General features: G+C 33.7%; 1 protein-coding gene across 1 annotated transcript in view; it reads right to left on the bottom strand.

The window, feature by feature from the left end:
• Nucleotides 1-17406, bottom strand: part of COL25A1 (collagen type XXV alpha 1 chain) — a 551557-nt gene that overhangs the window by 112891 nt on the left and 421260 nt on the right. Inside the window, exons 11-12 of the mRNA XM_074228733.1 lie at nucleotides 8300-8326; nucleotides 2554-2598 (exon numbers count right to left, since the gene is read on the bottom strand). Coding sequence (XP_074084834.1) covers nucleotides 2554-2598; nucleotides 8300-8326 — 72 coding nt within the window. The remainder of the gene's footprint in view (nucleotides 1-2553; nucleotides 2599-8299; nucleotides 8327-17406) is intronic.

Raw genomic sequence — 17406 nt, 5'->3', positions numbered from 1 at the left:
AAAGTAGTTTTGTCTTTTAAGACATGATCTGTCTGTTATACTACTTATACTATTCTTGCCTACCTTCTGATAGCTTAACTTTCATGTCATACTTCTCTCAAAATGGTATTATCCCATCATTCCCCCAAGTACTCTCACTAGGGTGTGAGGCCCCTTTCCAGAGATGACATAGCAGGTGTCAACAAAATTAAAAACATACATGCAGGTAACAAACCTTCTGTATAAAAAGTTTTGGAGTAAATGCTTTAAGTCTGTTGATATTTATAGTCTTAACCGAGCTTGGGAAAAAAATAAGTTCAAGTCTAATTAAGTTGTACTGACACCATTTTTGGAAATGTGTACAGGAAAATCACTCAAAAATGTCATAAAAGAAGGTAAAAATCAAAACATACATCCACAAATTTAGAATTTCCCCTTTGATCCTTGAACTACAATTTAAATTTGACGACCAGGACAAGAAAACCAAACACATTCTTTTGAATTGAAGGAATCTGCAAGGAAATTGCATATTTCCTTTATAAAAAGAAAACACATAGAAACTTCATAAGGACATATATGGGGGTTTTAAATTTGAACAACAGTTTCAGGTTAAAGGTTCTTTAAAGTTCTATGCTGCTTCCCAATATGTTTACATTTAAGAGAAAAATCACAACTTATTATGCAAAGCTCTTGTGCTTTGAGGGACAACATGGTGTAGTTCTACAACAAATAATTTGGATTTGAATCCCAGCTCTGCCACTAAACTACCTGAAAGACCTTGAGCAAGAGAGCACTTATTCTATAGGTGCTTCAGTTTCCTTAACTGTAAAATGAATGTTGAACAAGATGAACTTTAATTTTCCTTCCAGCTCTATAGCTGGGATTCTACCATTCAATAGAGGCTTGCCTTGATCTCTGCTGTTTTGCATCCAAAAATTGTTGTCTCAAGGATTTTTTTCCTAACGGTTTCCTGAAAATAATACATTTAAAAAATTCCATGCTAATTATTCTTCTATACCTATTCATACCTGAAACAGAAAGTGAATGTTTCATGCTTATCTGAACCTATGAAAGGATAGAAGCTAACTAGAAAAATACAGGAATAGAGAGTTAACTAACTACCAATGTGTGTAAGTAGTTTGTGGCATTGACAAAAATTACCACTAGCCTTGATGGAGAACATTTACTTCGCTGAGAAATTCAGCAATACATAAAAAAGGCTCACAGAGTTAAATATAAAAATATTTTGAAGTACAGGGACATTTTGAAGTCTAACTCCATTCCACATGGATTTGAAATTTAACATTCTATAAGAATTTTATCCAAAAAAAAGAGAATAAAGTATATTTCCCCCCCCATCTCTGATGAATTAGAAATTAAATGCCCTTCATGGATTTTCACCCAAAAGATGAATAAGTTTAAAAAATAATTAGTCAAAATGAAAGGCAAAAAGGATTTATTTTAACTACTCAGAAGATTGGGTACTAACAAGGGCACCAAAATTTAAAAATTGACCCTTTTTTAGCAGTAGGCATATTCTACATTTTTTTTGATCTGCTGAGACTTTCTGTAACATAACCCAGAGGGATCAGAGACTTAAGGGAGACATGATGAACCAGCTAGTGGTTCATGCAATTATAAGGGGACAAATATTTGGGCTCTGAGGGAGACAGAATCAGCACAGCTCCCTAGTTCAGCTTGCTGGGGTTTCTTTTGCTGGGGGGGGGTGTGGAGCTTTCTCCAATAATTATATAAACTTCTGACAAGGAGCTTGTAAGACTCCAGACCAGAAAAAAAACAGAAAAACCCAAGTTCAGTTCCCATCCCTTGACACAAACTGGTTGACCCTGGGCAAGTAATTTAATATCTTAGGTTCTAGGCAATTACTGACTTTTAAGTTTCAGAACAAGTGCTAATTTGTAATGGGAGGAATCCTCTACCAATGAAATCACAGATACAGTCCCTATTCCTTATTTAAATCTGAAAGTAAATTTCTACTTTCTCTTCATCTGAATATGGTATGAATTAATAGTGTATTAATTAGCAGCTACCTAAGACATGACAGGAGCTGGAGATACAAATAGTCTGTCAAAATCTTGTATCAAAATAATGCATTTCAAACTTCACTCATCAAAGAATGAAGAGAAAGAATTACTTTCCTAATTCAGATAGATGAATAACCAAATTTCCTAAAAAATAGAAAATGAATCTGTTTCCTATAAACATGAAGAAATTTAGAAGGCATTTTTCTTATCTCCATAAATGCCAAAGGAGGTAGATCTATCATCTTCTACTAACTTTATGCCAAGGACTTTGCTTTGTCATGTCATAAAATAACAGGAAAACTCTTTAAATCTCAACAAATATCTGTTACCAGTTTTCAAACTCCTTAGTGGAGTTTCTATGTTTTTATGTAGTCTCTTCGAAAAGTTTCACTATATAATTTTGGACATTTTCTGTTGTCCAAATATGTAAACATATATACACATAAAAATACATCAATTATTTTTATAGTTAATCATGATTAACATATTTTCTTACTCAACCTGAAAGAGTGAAAACAAAGGAACTCACCATTTTCCCATCCATCCCTGGAGTGCCAGGTGCTCCAATAGAACCCTAATGAGAAAAATACAATTGCTTTCATTGATATGCAGATAATAAAATTCTTTCATATTGAATGTAAATGTTTGTGTATCATGTCCTACTAAAATGTCCTGTTACAATGTCCCCCCATAACATAGATGTCACTCTGACTTGTTGAAAGATATGCCAATGGGGCATATTCTCTGGGGAATCAAATTAGATAAAACACTTACTACAGTTCCAAGCACCCACTGTATATACTTTGTAAATACTAGCCTCGCAGTGCACAGAAAGGCTGCTTATCTCTAACAAGGTGACCACTAGGTGCTGAAATCCTCAAAGAAAGGAAAATAAAATACAAAATGGAGCTTAATTCTGTGTCACCCCTTTCTCACCAAATAGGGACAGAGTCATAGTAAATAGGAAAGTTTCAAAAATCTAACAGGTTTTAGATCATCTAAAAATATTAATTTAGTTACTGTTACTTGATTGAAAGATCTTAGTCCACTCAGCAATTAATCCATGTGTTAGTAGTGACACAAAAATGTATTCATATTGGCATTCTTCCAATAAGTGAAATCATAAGACAAGGACAAGTAAAGAAGGAATTCTATTATACTAAAAAAGACCCCTGGGTTTGTAATCAATGAACTTATGAGCATAGACTGGGTTTGTCACTCACATTCTATTTGTCATTGAGTAAGTGATTTTCTCTCTCTGATCCTCAGATTCCTCATCTATACAATGGGATCATTTTAAGATGGGATCAAAAAAGGACAGCTAAAATTATGTTGGAGATTAGACTGGTAGGTGACTTAGATGGGAGTTGCATGGGTGTATAACATGAATACTTTTTTTTTTCAGGAAGGTTGAATATGAACACCAACTAATATCACCAAAATGAAACTGTATCTTAACAGCAAGAAAAGGATTAATTACCAATGTTGTACTCATTTCAGAATCATAAGACTGTGCAGAATCAGATAAATAACTAGCAATTTCTCATTTAGAATAAAATTTAAAACCAAATTAGAAGAAAAGATAAAAATCATAAGAAAATGCTAAAGGTAAATACAATAGTTCAATCTGCTTCATTGACTGAAAATAAAAACAAAGACATTAACTCTAATTTTCAATATTTCTAGGGAATTTAACTAATATCAAGAATCATTACAATGCATAAGCACAAAAACCTTCTATCTACATAGGCCAAATGGATGAAGAACATCCATTACCAAGATTTCTGAACACTGTTTTTAGCCTGAGATAGACAACATACATGGTCAAGGAGTTAGGTCCAAAAGGAGATAGACTGGATTGCTTTCAGGAAAATGCAAAGCAACTTTTATGGACCCCAAGCTTCTAATAACAACAAACTCCCCCCTCCCCCACTCTTTTTTTCATCAGACAACTGTATTGAAACTATTGTTGGTCCAACTCATTCTTTAAAATGAGGTTATTCAGTTTCCAATTGGTTGAAACTATTGTTATCATATAGCATTGAGAACTTGTCCCTGAAGAATTTAAGATCACATAGAAGGTAATGGATATATATATATATATATATATATATATATATATATATATATATATGTATGTATGTATATATATATATATATATAATCAATGAAGAATCCAGAAGAAGAGAATTTGTATGAAAGGAAGAGAAGTTGGATTGACAAGAGTGAGAGATCACAGGTAGCTATCCAGAACACTCTACTGGTGCTCCTGTGAGGCTGAGTGAAAATGAAGAAGGCCTCTTAACACGATAAACTTTAAGAAACTGGATAAAATTCATACAGAAGAATTGGCATGAATGGATGGAAATGTATTGTGGGAGAGAATAGATAAGAGCCATTTGAATATACATATATATATATATTCTCATAATTAATGACCATGAAATTTATACATTTTGAATATAAGATCTCAGTAGCCCTTGTGATATCTTAGGACAGAGAAATGTAATCTAAGAAAATGAAGCAAAGAAATTGGAGCTGATTAAGAACTTTGAAGGAAATCTAATCAAGGAGCAAAACAAACTTAAAAGCACCCAAAGATCGAGATATATTTTTGTGAAATAATTTTTTTAGAAGGAAAGCACTATTGATAAGATGCCTTAAATATTTGCCAAAAAACCTACTGAACTTTATGTGTCCTTTCTCATCTCTACATCTCAAAGGTTTCCTTGATAAAAAAAAAAATATATATATATGGGATAGAAATGTCAAGTTATCACTGATGACTCTAAACAGACTCCATTTTCATAGGAAAAAAGTTAAGTTATAAAATTCTGGTTTATTGTTATTTTTAAACTTTGCAATAGAAGAAAATAAAACCTTAAAATGTGTCTTCCAATAGGTTGTCTCTGTTGTAGATGTTAAGATTATTCTAGATTCTGAGATGCCACAGAGATACTGTCACTCAACAATATGAACAATTTCAAGTAAAACATGGGAAAGTAATGGCCAAAGTTACTCTGAATCCAAATGGAAGAGGGATTCCTTCTAAATAGCATTTTTCAAATGCATTCAGAGAATTATATTCTACTTCCATGAGTTCCCTTTTTGAGTTACTCCAAAGAGTAACAAAATACAATTAAATAGGAGTAGATTAGGTTGGATTACATTTGGAAAATTATTATGATTTTTATATTATATTATTATAAAACTTTTATGATTCTAAATTTTATGTATCATCAAATTCGATTCTTTCCTTCTTTGTTTCTCTTTCTTTTTTCTTTCTTTCTTACTTCTTTCTTTCCTTCTTTCTTTCCATCTTTCTCTTTTTTCTTTCTTTTTCTCTCTCTTTCTTTTCTTTCATTTTCTTTCTTTCTCTCTCTCCCATCCTTCCTTCCTTCCTTCCTTCCTTCCTTCCTTCCTTCCTTCCTTCCTTCCTTCCTTCCTTCCTTCCTTCTTTCCTTCCTCCCTCCCTCCCTCCTTCCTTCCTTCCATTATTCCCTATAGTTCTAAATCTACCATGATCTCTGGAGAATCAAAATTGCAGATCAAAAAGCCCCTGAAAGGCATGATGTGTATAAAAATAAGCTGAAACAAATGACTGGCAATGAATCTGAGTAATGGAAAAAAAGAATGAGAAGGAAAGAAAGAAAGAAAGAAAGAAAGAAAGAAAGAAAGAAAGAAAGAAAAAGAAAGAAAGAAAGAAAGAAAGAAAAAGAAAGAAAGAAAGAAGGAAAGAAGGAAATGGGGAGAGAGGGGGAGAGAGAGAGAGAGAGAGAGAGAGAAGAGAGAGAGAATCATTAAATGGATAGAGAAGGACCAGTCAGTCAGCCCTAACTGTGAGGGACAAATGAATAGTCTTCAGGTTGCCTTGAGCTCAAGGAAAAGAATCACTCAAGATTAGAAGACATGAATGAATTGTCATCTATATGGAAAAACAAGTAATCACACAGTTGCTGTTGCTGTTGTTGAGTCATATTTGACCCTTTGTGACCCATTTTAGGATTTTCTTGGCAAGGGTACTAGAGTAGTTTGCCATTTCCTTCTCCAGTCCATTTTATAGCTGAGGAACTGAGGCAGGCAGGTTGTAGGGACTTGCCAGAAAGATACATAGAGATAAATTGAAAAAGGCAAAAACTGCTGCTCTAATATGGCATCAAATTCATTATCTCAATGGAGCATTTTTTTTTCCTTCTTCTTGGTGAGTTTTCTTTCCCAACTTTATGAAATGTCTAAACTTGCTGAACTATGTAAGATCATATAATAATACTTTTCATGCATCCTTACAAACTAGAAAATTAAAATCAAATCCTGTTTTTATTCTCTATTAGTCAAGCACACTAATCCTGTTGAATTTAATATGTGATCCTAATAAAAAGAAATTCATAGCTTAGATTGAAATCCAAATGCACCAGCTGGTGACACTTATCTATTCTCTGTGCTTGTAGGAAATGTTGGCAACAGCTCAGTGTAGAAAAATGTAACAACAAAAGCAACTCTTTTAAGATGCCTGCATTTCAATTAATAATTTCAATGAAATAAAAGGTAAACAAAAATAAACTCTTTCCCATAATAGTATCAATAAAAAGATAAGAGAGAAACAAGTTAAGAAGAGCATGAAAATTAAATGATATTTGTGGAGGAAAAAGCAAATAATTGTATGATATTAAAATTGTCAATATCCACGTAACTATTTTTCCTTGAATTTACAAAGATCAAAATTGGATGTCAGTATTTAGATGACAGGAATATAAATTCTGTTTTGAAATGGCAATGGCTTGGAAGATAAGAGAGCCATTAAATATTGCCCAGTGCAAGCTATGACATCTAGTAAGGTATAAAGACATTATGCAATACTTTAAACATTCCTTTCACTTCCCCTCTTGGAGTATACTATCCTTCCTAGACTGTGGATAAGCCACGTTTTAAATTCAGCATGTACAGTCCTTTTCTGGCACCGGAAAACAAACAGATTTTTTTTCTCAGCCTCTGTAAAATGTTAAGATGGTTTTATTTTAATTGAAAAAGACTTTATTAAAAATGACTTCTTTTGCCAAACAATTTGAAGATTTCTGAAGGAGAGTGAGATAAAAAGTAGCTTCCTCTCTTTACTGTTAATATTGTGTGTGCTATTAATGGACTTCCTAAAGACTGAAAAAGTAATTTTGTCCCGGCAGTGGGTGGATTAGGGTAGCTTTACAATTTCACACTGTGCCTATTGGAGACATTATTGTTAAGGACATGGTGTTCTGACATGAATTATCCTACAACTCATTAGCTTTTTACTTTGGTCTGAAAGATTGTGTTTTGACAGCTGACAAGGTTTTTTAAAAGCTTCATTTCTGGAAGCAATATGGAATTTTAAAAGAGAAGACTTGTTTTTCTAACAGTAGTGATTCTATTCAACTTTCCTAGTTACTTCTTTGAACAGATATGAAACATTATTTTCAATACTTCAAAAACATTTTTTTTTTTTTTTGCAAGGCAGTGGGGTTAAGTGACTTGCCCAAAGTCACATAGCTAGGTAATTGTTAAGTGTCTGAGATTGGATTTGAACTCAGGTCCTTCTAACTTCAGGGTCAGTGCTCTATCCACTGAACCACCTAGCTGACCCCTTCAAAAGCATTTTTTAAAAATTGGGAATTCAGTGGTACTTGTGTAAGAGGAGGGCAAGGAGCTTTCACTGATTTGTTGAATGAGCTACTGATGTATTTAGCATTGTGTAATGATGTAATCACTCAGGTTCTTGATTCACTCTATCCAACTGCAGCATTTGATCCTGGTGAACATAAATTATGCCAAGACTCACAGAAAAATAAAGACAGCCCCAAGCTACCTGTGCACAGCCAGTCCAACACTTTATTACTAACACCTACCTTCATGGTTTCTTGTGGTCAGTTTTGGGGTCATGTGGCAACAGAGCATCCAAATAAATTATAATCCTTTTAATTTGAGACTTTATCCCACTTTTTTAAAAGCTTGGCTTCATGACTTTACTAGTATTTGAATAACAAAATTAGAGTAACCTTTTAACCCAGAAGTTCAGAAGACAGACTAAAAACAGTCTGCTCTGGACTGCTTAAATTTCCTATAATGGGAGAAATTAGAAATTTTCTGTCATACATTATGAAGTTATATTTTGGGAAAACAGACTTGACAGACTCAACTAACTGCTCCAAAGTGGCTTACAGTAGCTAATTCTGTTCACCTCTCAGAGTTTCAATTTGGCACTAAGGAGCATAATTACTTTCACAGTATTATTGTTTATACTCTACCTTTTGTCCTGGAGGCCCCTGAGGTCCCTGAAAAGGGAAAACAATTCAATTAGCATAATAATATCACCAATTTAAGCTTAAGTGACCAATTAAAAGTGTCCCATTCTATAAACCTTCCTATACTGGACTGAATCCAACTGGTGTTTTGTGCATCAAGGGAAAAGAAAACTTTTGGTTGTAAATACACAATGGCTCTTTTCTTCTCTTTTCTGAAATAGCATTAGGCATACACAGTAGGATTTTGATTTCTCCCATTTTTTTCTTAAGTCTTTGCTATTCCAGTCCATCTGTTTCTTCAAATACCTGCAAATCTATGGTATCAATTTTACTTAGACAGCTAAAGATTTTCTTCAGTTAAAAGGCAACTGTGCTCCCAAAACAAAACAGCCATCTTATATATTATTTCTGCAGTATTCCTGCACAATTTTGGTTGGCATATTTGCAAGGGAAAAAAATTAAAAAGCACTAAAGAGAAATATACTTTTGCTTCCTTCTGTTAGAAAGTTCTCCTTTCCCTTAGTTGCTAATGCTTTTTGTTCTAAGAATCTAAGGTTCTTCTCTTTATTGATCCTGTACAAGTCTATTTCCATACACATTTTCTTCTCCATTAAAATGTAAACTCCTTAAGTGGAGATACTCCTTTTGTTTTCTACTTTCTTTGAACCACCAATGCTTAATTTACAATCTGGTACATAGAAAGCTCTTAATAAATGCAAGTTAATTGGGTGATTCCTTATTGCTGTAGAAGGAAATGTAGGGAACCCGAAAAAGAAATAGGAAGACTATTTATGCTCAGAAATGGTGTATTTGGACAGGTGAGTGGCGATGTTCCTACATTCCCCCATAGAATATGGTAGTCATTTATAGTGACAAAGTCAATGATAGCGTTCTGGATGACTTTAATTAGAGAAAGAGGGACTGCTTTGAGACATTTTTTTCCAAGGATATTCACAGGAGGGAAATACAAAAGCATATATGTTAATCTTGCATATTTCTCTATGATTTGTAACATGCAACTTTTTAGAAGTTATCTTTCTCCTTTTCCAAAATATTGTGTTTCACACAGTGGCAGATTAACCCTTCCCCCATCATTGCAGCTATAAATTTATTTGATCTTCAAGCTGACCAGATGCAGCTCTTGCTCTTCAAAAGCTGTCTCAAATAGTAACTTTAAACTAGTAAACATTAAAAACTGATCAATTAAAAAATACCTTAGCTAATGAGGAAGTTAAGAACACTCCCATACTTTATTTACAGGAACATTTAAATCCTGTTGCTATCTACTGACCATTCAGAATGATCTCCCACCTTCCTTCATGAATAACACCTGACCTCCAGGCTACTTCTATATCCCAACCCATGAATATCATTAGTGATTTCAGTTTCTGCTCTGAGGAACCTTCTAACACCTAGTAGCCTCTCAGCTTCCTCAACCCCTATGACATTCATCATAAGCTATACCCAAGTATGGTTACCATATTTTAGATCTCACCATTATTCAAAACAGATTCATCTCCAAGATTATAAACTCTGAAATTTCCCTCTCTATCTATTATTTGTTGACCTTCTACTCTTCCTACAACTGCATTCCTCCAAAGTCTGATTTTTGGGGACTGTTGTCAGTCATTTTTCGGTTATGTCTAATTCTTCATGTTCCCATTTGGGGTTGTCAAAGATACTTCAGTGGTTTGCCATTTTCTTCTCCAAATTATTTTATACTTTGGGGACCTCAATAATGTCCTATAGCTTGATTTTTCTCTGTTTCACCTTCCACATTATGGTTTCACTTTCTTTCTTTAACACGTTCAACCTAACAATAGCTCATTTCAATAAAATTTGTCTTTCACCACTGTCCCTTATACCTTAATTTTTCTGCTGGTTCTACATATACTTTACATAATCCTAAATCACTCCTTTCATTTGCTTTCTTCTTTCCTATTTACTATGTGCTGATGGAAGAAGTAAAAAATAGATGATGACCACCATACATGTATGTACTTGAATTTCAAATTGACCCTTCACTGCTGCATGGAAGTCCCAAACTACAGTAACTGTTTTAAACTTTATTCTTCTTTGCCTTTAAACACTCAACCTCTTACTATTTTTTTAAACGAACCTCAATGTCCATGTCCTTTAACAGTACTGTTTTGAGCAAAGTGCCTTAAAAACCTTAAAGAGTTATCTGAAATGCGAACAATAGTTCATATTTATTATGACTTTACTGAGTTAAACTTGACCAGATATATCAAAATAAAAATTAAAAAAATTTCAAAGCCACTTGGGGCTAATTTTAAAATGTGGTACCACAAAGAATGGAGAAAGATCATGAACAATGGTATTACCCCATGCTCCTGGCAAAAGGCCACTGCTAGCTATTATTATAACATATAATTGTTAATAATTATGTAACTAATGTTATGATTATATCATTACAAAGCTATATAATTGATGCAATTATGCAATACTTCATATAATTCTTCATATAATTTATGTTACAATCATTTGAATTGTTTATTAATAATCCATTATATCGATTCATATAAAACATTCATATAAAATATGTTGTATATTAATGATGATATTTTTATGCAAGTACTAATTTATAGCTATAATTATATGATATGATGTTATATGATTATGATCTATTATAGATATGATTATAACATAATTGTTAAATTATTTTGAGGATATCATTGATGATAAGGAGAGAAAAGACAGTTTGTTTCTGAAGAGTATTTTATTTAGTAGGCCATATCTCCATAGTTCAAACTGATGCAGAGGTGTAAAAAAATAAAAGATCCAAATATATCTGTTGTTTTGTTGATTATAAAGGCTGCTTCAAAGGCATATGTGTGTATTTTTTAAATCCAAGGCACATGATTGATTTGACCACATCCAACTTTGCCAGTGCTCTGAGGATTATCAACTTCGAATCAAGCATAAAATAAACTGAGAAATGCTCACTAAAGATATTTATGTGCATCATGGAGGATGCCTGTGAAGGTCCAAATAAAAAGGGAATTTTTAGATCAATGGGGATATGCCCAAATGTTATTCGTTACACATGACTGATTTGATACTGATTATATCAAGTCCTAAAATACCATAGCACCTTTTCAAAGATATTTATGATCACTCAAAAGACTAAAAATGTACTGGAAAAATGAAGACAATGGAGATTACATATTTTATAAAGTTGAATGGATGGTTCATTGAGTTATCCCAGTACATATATGACAGGTGATAGAAAATGATCCAGGCTCTAAACTGCAGAGGAAAAATGGACTTGGATGGGTTGCTTTTGGGAAACTGTAATGTATGCTGAGGATAAAAGAAAGACAAAACCAATCCCCACCCTCCAAGAGAGCATTCTAATGGACGTATCAGAATTGATTCTTTCATAATCTACTCTTTTCCTATTATGTTTCCTTTTGTATCTCCTCCTTTATCAATAAAGAACCATTCTCCATCTTTATGTGCGATTTTCATGAATTTGATTAGCTGAAAAGTAGCTGGTGGGGAGGGATTAGCTTGTGCCATTCCATTTCAAGAAATTGTAACTCAGAATCAGGAAGGTAAAGGAATTTCTTAAAACCATTCAGCTAGTCAAGGATGTAATTGAAAATGAAGCCCCTATTTTTGATCCTTTCCACTTATTAAATCATTTAAAAATATCTTTGTTTTAGCCTTACATCAAAGCTTTGCTTAATGTATACCTGCCAATTTTAAGGAAAGTCAAGATAAGTGGATTTTGTCAAGGTATGATATATAAATAAAGACAGAATTTGGACATTTGTCATTTGTATCTTTTCCTGTTTCTTTAAAGGTTTCTAGCAGATTTCTTTCCTCTCAAGATGCTTTTTAGAGAGGAAATCATGTATGAAAAATTACATGAATTCAGTGTTTCAGACTGAGACTATTTATATAACTCAGGAAGTTCAGTTTCCCAGGGTAACCCTAACTTTGAGAATACACTATTCATTAAAACTGGGACTTTCACATTACATGATTGTATAGTCCCTACCAAATCAACATTTTATTTGAAAATAAGAGCATAAATGTAACACACTTTTTTGTCTAACTGAAGGCTAGCACATCTGGAATTTTCTATATGACTATGAAAAGGGAGCTTTAGAAAGGCACAGGAGGGCTATACTATACTCTGAAATTCAAGACTGGTGTACATTGAAATATCTATATTAAAGTATATTTTAATAAGTATTTACTGAAAAGAAATTGAGGACCATAGAGAGAATATAAGTATTCAATTTACATAGAGGGTACCTCTACCATTCATCTCAAAACCTAGCAAACAGTGGGTAGGGAAGCTGGATACACCATGAGTACTGAATTTGAATTCAAACCTCAGGATCTTCCTCTTTAAAATAGTGAAAACAATACTTGTCCCTTTTTATTCCATAAGGTTTCTACAAGAACACTGTCTTATATAATAACTCTTTGGGATACATGATAGAGGATCCTTCCCCTTTTCTTCCCTCCATTCCCAGAACTCCATGGATATTTAAAAAACTTAAATCCTGGGGTGGCACAGTAGATAGAGTACTGGCCTTGGAGTCAGGAGTACCTGAGTTCAAATCCAGTCTCAGACACTTAATAATTACGTAGCCATGTGGCCTTGGGCAAGCCACTTAACCCCATTGCCTTGCAAAATCTAAAAAAAAAGAAAAAAAAGAAAAAAAAACTTAAATCCCCTCCCCTGTGAAGGTATAAAACACAACTGTCTGAGCTCAGGAAGGTCATAAGTCGTGAGCTCATAAACTTTTGGACGAGATTTTGTCTGGATTGGGGGTTTAGACCTTATAACAACAAAAGAAGATACAAACTATAGGTGGACTCAGGGTATAGAAAAAACATTTTGGAATTTATCAGATATGATTTAAAAAATAAACTTGTCCTTCCTTAAAGATGAGACTGAATTTATGAATTGTGAACTTTGAAATACATACTGTGAATTTAGAATACTAAGGCAAATTTTGGTTCTGTGAGTTAAATGGAAGCTGTTGGTTCTCTATAGAGGAAGTATGGCATCATGGATAGAGAGGTGGCTTCAGAACCAGGAAGATCTGGATTCAGTTCTCACTTTTTTTTTAAGGTAATGGGCTTAAGTGATTAGCCCAAGGTTTCACAGCTAAGTAATTATTAAGTGTCTGAGGTCTAATTTGAACTCAGGTCTTCCTGACTCCAAGGCTGGTACTCTATCCACTCTATCACCTAACTGCTCCTTTTACTTCTAACTGGCTGAATAAATCATTTAACCTCTGAGTATTCTGGATAACTCTCTAGAACTATAGAGAGGTTCCTAATCTGAACTAGCTAAGGGATTTTCTTTAAGTAGGAGTTCCCTGCACCAGTGAAATCAAAGGTCCAGTTCTATTTCTCTTCAATGATGAAGAGACTATTTATTCATAATTGCCCATCCTATATACTTCTTGTCCACATACTCTCATATGTCACAGGAGGATGTTCACCCAATGAACTAGAAGGTCTTCCTCTTTTTCTCCTGATATTACAAATGGGGTATTTTATACATATATTTTATGTTTGTCTGTTTCTATGTCTACCTGTTTATTGAAAAAATATTATAAGGTTATTCTAGTTAAAAATATCACAGAAAGCTGAAAAAAGACATAAATTTGATCCATTACTATTGAACAGAAATCTAAAATGTGCAGTGGAAATTTGTTACACTTTGGAAAGAATCATTCAAGATGTATTCAAATAAAATTTCATATTACACTTACATGTTATATGCACCAGGAAATTTAAAAGACACAAATCCAACCACTATTACAGGCATGTCTGGGGCACAATGCAGGTGCTAAATTTTATAAGATGCAGATTTCCCAGCCAAAAAAGGAGGAAGAGTCAAATTTTAAGCCATATTAAATGGTTTAAGATAAGAGCATATTGAAATAATTTCATGTTTAAAAGAGCAGAACATGATGAAGTAATAAATAGTTAAAATAAAGAAGCTATGGATAGATGAAAAGGTTCTTAAGTTTATATTCAAAAGATCAGCATTCACGTCGGGATTTTATTCCAAGTAGGGTGTTGCTCTGATGTTCAATTTCCTCATCAGCAAAATGGGGCTAATAATATTTTTGCCTCCTAAACACAGGTTTATTGTGAGGTTCACAGGAGAAAGACAGATTTTGTAAGATACCATATCAGCATCAGCTCCTATTATATCAAAAAGATCTGTGAACTCTCTTTTCACTGATATTCTGGCAAAAAAGGAAAAATTAAACAAAAACAAATAATTCCTTCACCTGTACCTTCCATCAATACTTAAAAATTCTAGTATTCCATTAATATTATTATTGGTAATCTTTCTCTATTGGACTTAATATGGCTATAATGGCAAAATGAGTAAGGAAATAAAAAAGCAAATAATTACATAGTTCACATTCATAAACTTTTGCTAATGAGAAAACTGAGAGATTAACTATAGACTTGTTTTTGTTGATACTTATTTACATACATACATGTTGTCTCCACAAATAGAATGTCAACTCCTTGAAAGCAATGATTGCTTTTTCAATTTTTTTCTTTCTATTCCCAACATATGGTATGGTTCCTGGCAAACAAGACCAGGCAGAATGCTTACTTTTTGTTGTTGTTGTTGTTGTTGTTGTTTTTGCAAGGCAAAGGGGGTAAGTGGCTTGCCCAAGGCCACACAGCTAGGTCATTATTAAGTGTCTGAGACCAGATTTGAACCCAGGTACTCCTGACTCCAAGGCTGGTGCTTTATCCACTACGCCACCTAGCTGCCCCCAAAACTTAACAGAATTTTTTTTTTAGGTTTTTTGCAAGGCAATGGGGTTAGGTGGCTTGCCCAAGGCCACACAGCTAGGTCATTATTAAGTGTCTGAGACCAGATTTGAACCCAGGTACTCCTGACTCCAGGGCCGGTGTTTTATCCACTGCGCCACCTAGCCGCCCCCGAATGCTTACTTTTTAAAGTAACTTGACCATAATCCCAAACAAGAGACTGAGAAGGGATAAGAACCCATTTTTCTTTAGCTCCATTTAATAAACATTTTTCATTATCCCACACAGCTTTGGTCAGTTCTCCTGAGTGTCTCTGTTTAAGCATTTTGGGATTCTAGAATTAAGAAGGCAAATGTATAGAAATTTGGAACCAGGATCACAGAATTTTTGAGATGAAAGGCCCTCAGAGATTATCTAATGCAATCAGTACCTGATGATACCTTCTTAAAATCTGTACCTGACAAATATCTTCCAGCCTTTGATTGAAGACCTTTTCTAAAACCCACTGTCTCCTGAGACAACCTATCTGGATGGCTCAAGTGTATCTCTAGGAAACCTAAGTCTACCTCTTTGCAACCCCCACTCTTAGCTCCCAGTTTTGCCTTCTCAAGTCAACCAGAACAATTCAAGTTCCTTCTTCATAAGAAAAGTCGTCAAACGCTTAAAGAAAATTATCCCTTTCCCTACTCTGATATTCTTTTTTTTTAGTGTTAAATATCCCATTTCTTCAACCAACCCTCTTCTGACAACATCTTGGTTTCCTATGTTATAAAAGGCACTCAGAACCAACAAAGAATTCTAGTTGTAGTCTTCTTAGGATACAGTAATAGAAAAAAAACCCTAAAACAATAATGGCTAGTACAAATTCAGAACTTTAAAACTGATAAGGTACTATATATATATATATATATATATATATATACACATATATACATATATGTGTGTGTGTGTATGATGTGTGTATATATATATATATATATATATATATATAGATAGATAGATAGATAGATAGATAGATAGATATAGATATATATGTTTGAGCCATACTACAAAGCTACAAATGTAGGTATTATCTGAAGTAGATATTATCCTCATTTTATAGAGGAGAAATTGAGAAAGTTTCAGTGACTTGCCCAGAGGCACAGAGGTAGTAACTGACACTGGATTCAAATTCAGATCTTCCTGATTCTAAGTACATCACTCTTTTTACCTAAAGGCTGGCAAGACAGTCACTTCCCTTATCCTGAACACCATGGCTATTAAGATTTTATTGTTTTGTTCACCATGTACTACTTTTGACTAAATAAGTGGATGATGAAAATTTTGAAGTTTGTTTGGTTTTTTGGCCCAACTGTTATCTGGCCATATTTTCCTAAAGATGAACTTTCAAATTTCTGAACTCAATTGAAAGACTACATTTTGTAAATACATTGAGGACTTTTTTTAGATTCAGTTTCAGATTCTGACTCTGCCACAACCCTAGAATATCTCTACTTTAATAAGGTTTTGCTACAACTAAAACAAAACACCTTAAAACAACCAGATACCTTTACTGTAATTGGATATTCCATAACTGTACAGGGATTGGACAACAATCAATGAAAATTCTCTTAAATGGACCATTCTATCTTTTGAAAAAGGCTTAATTTTTTTTTGAAATTAGCAAAAAAATTTTTCTTCCAGTTTTCCCTCTCCTTTGGGGAAAAACAAAACCCAGAATCCTTGTAACCAATAAGACTAATCAAACAAAACAAGTTCTTACATTGTCCATGTCCAAAAGTGTGTATCTCATTTTACATACATAGCCTAGCACCTCTCGATGGGAAACTGAATATCATGCCTAATCATTGGTCATCTGGAATTATGGACCACACATTCCAGTGTATTGTTCCCTTCTCCTCCTCTCCATGCTCCAACCTCAATTTATTTAGAGAAGTACTGACTTTTCTTGGGAAAAATGTCAAATAAGCATGATTCATCTCTCACTGTTTCTTGAAAGCATGAGTGTCGCCTCTTTTAGGGGAGGTCTCTGCAAGCTCAGGAAATTAAAGAAATAATACATTTTTCTCACCAGTTGTCAAAACCAGAACCCAGGATAGAATATTGAATACTAAATACCACAGGGTAATTAAGGACAGATCCAGAGACTTCAGATTCTGTCTTCAGAACAGGTCCCAGACCCCAGTGTTTACATCACCATGTATATCCAGGTCCTATCTATTCCATCCCTTTTAAATATTCAATAGAATGTTTCTTGTTTTCTGAATCCAAAGTGGAAATGACTCAGAAGGAAAAAAATTAACAGACTTTCCCTT

This window comes from Macrotis lagotis, chromosome 3 (genome assembly GCF_037893015.1).
Source record: "Macrotis lagotis isolate mMagLag1 chromosome 3, bilby.v1.9.chrom.fasta, whole genome shotgun sequence".
In the NCBI taxonomy this organism is placed as follows: Eukaryota; Metazoa; Chordata; class Mammalia; order Peramelemorphia; family Peramelidae; genus Macrotis; species Macrotis lagotis.
Note: the sequence above shows the minus strand (reverse complement) of the source record. Positions and strands in the feature narration are given on the sequence as shown.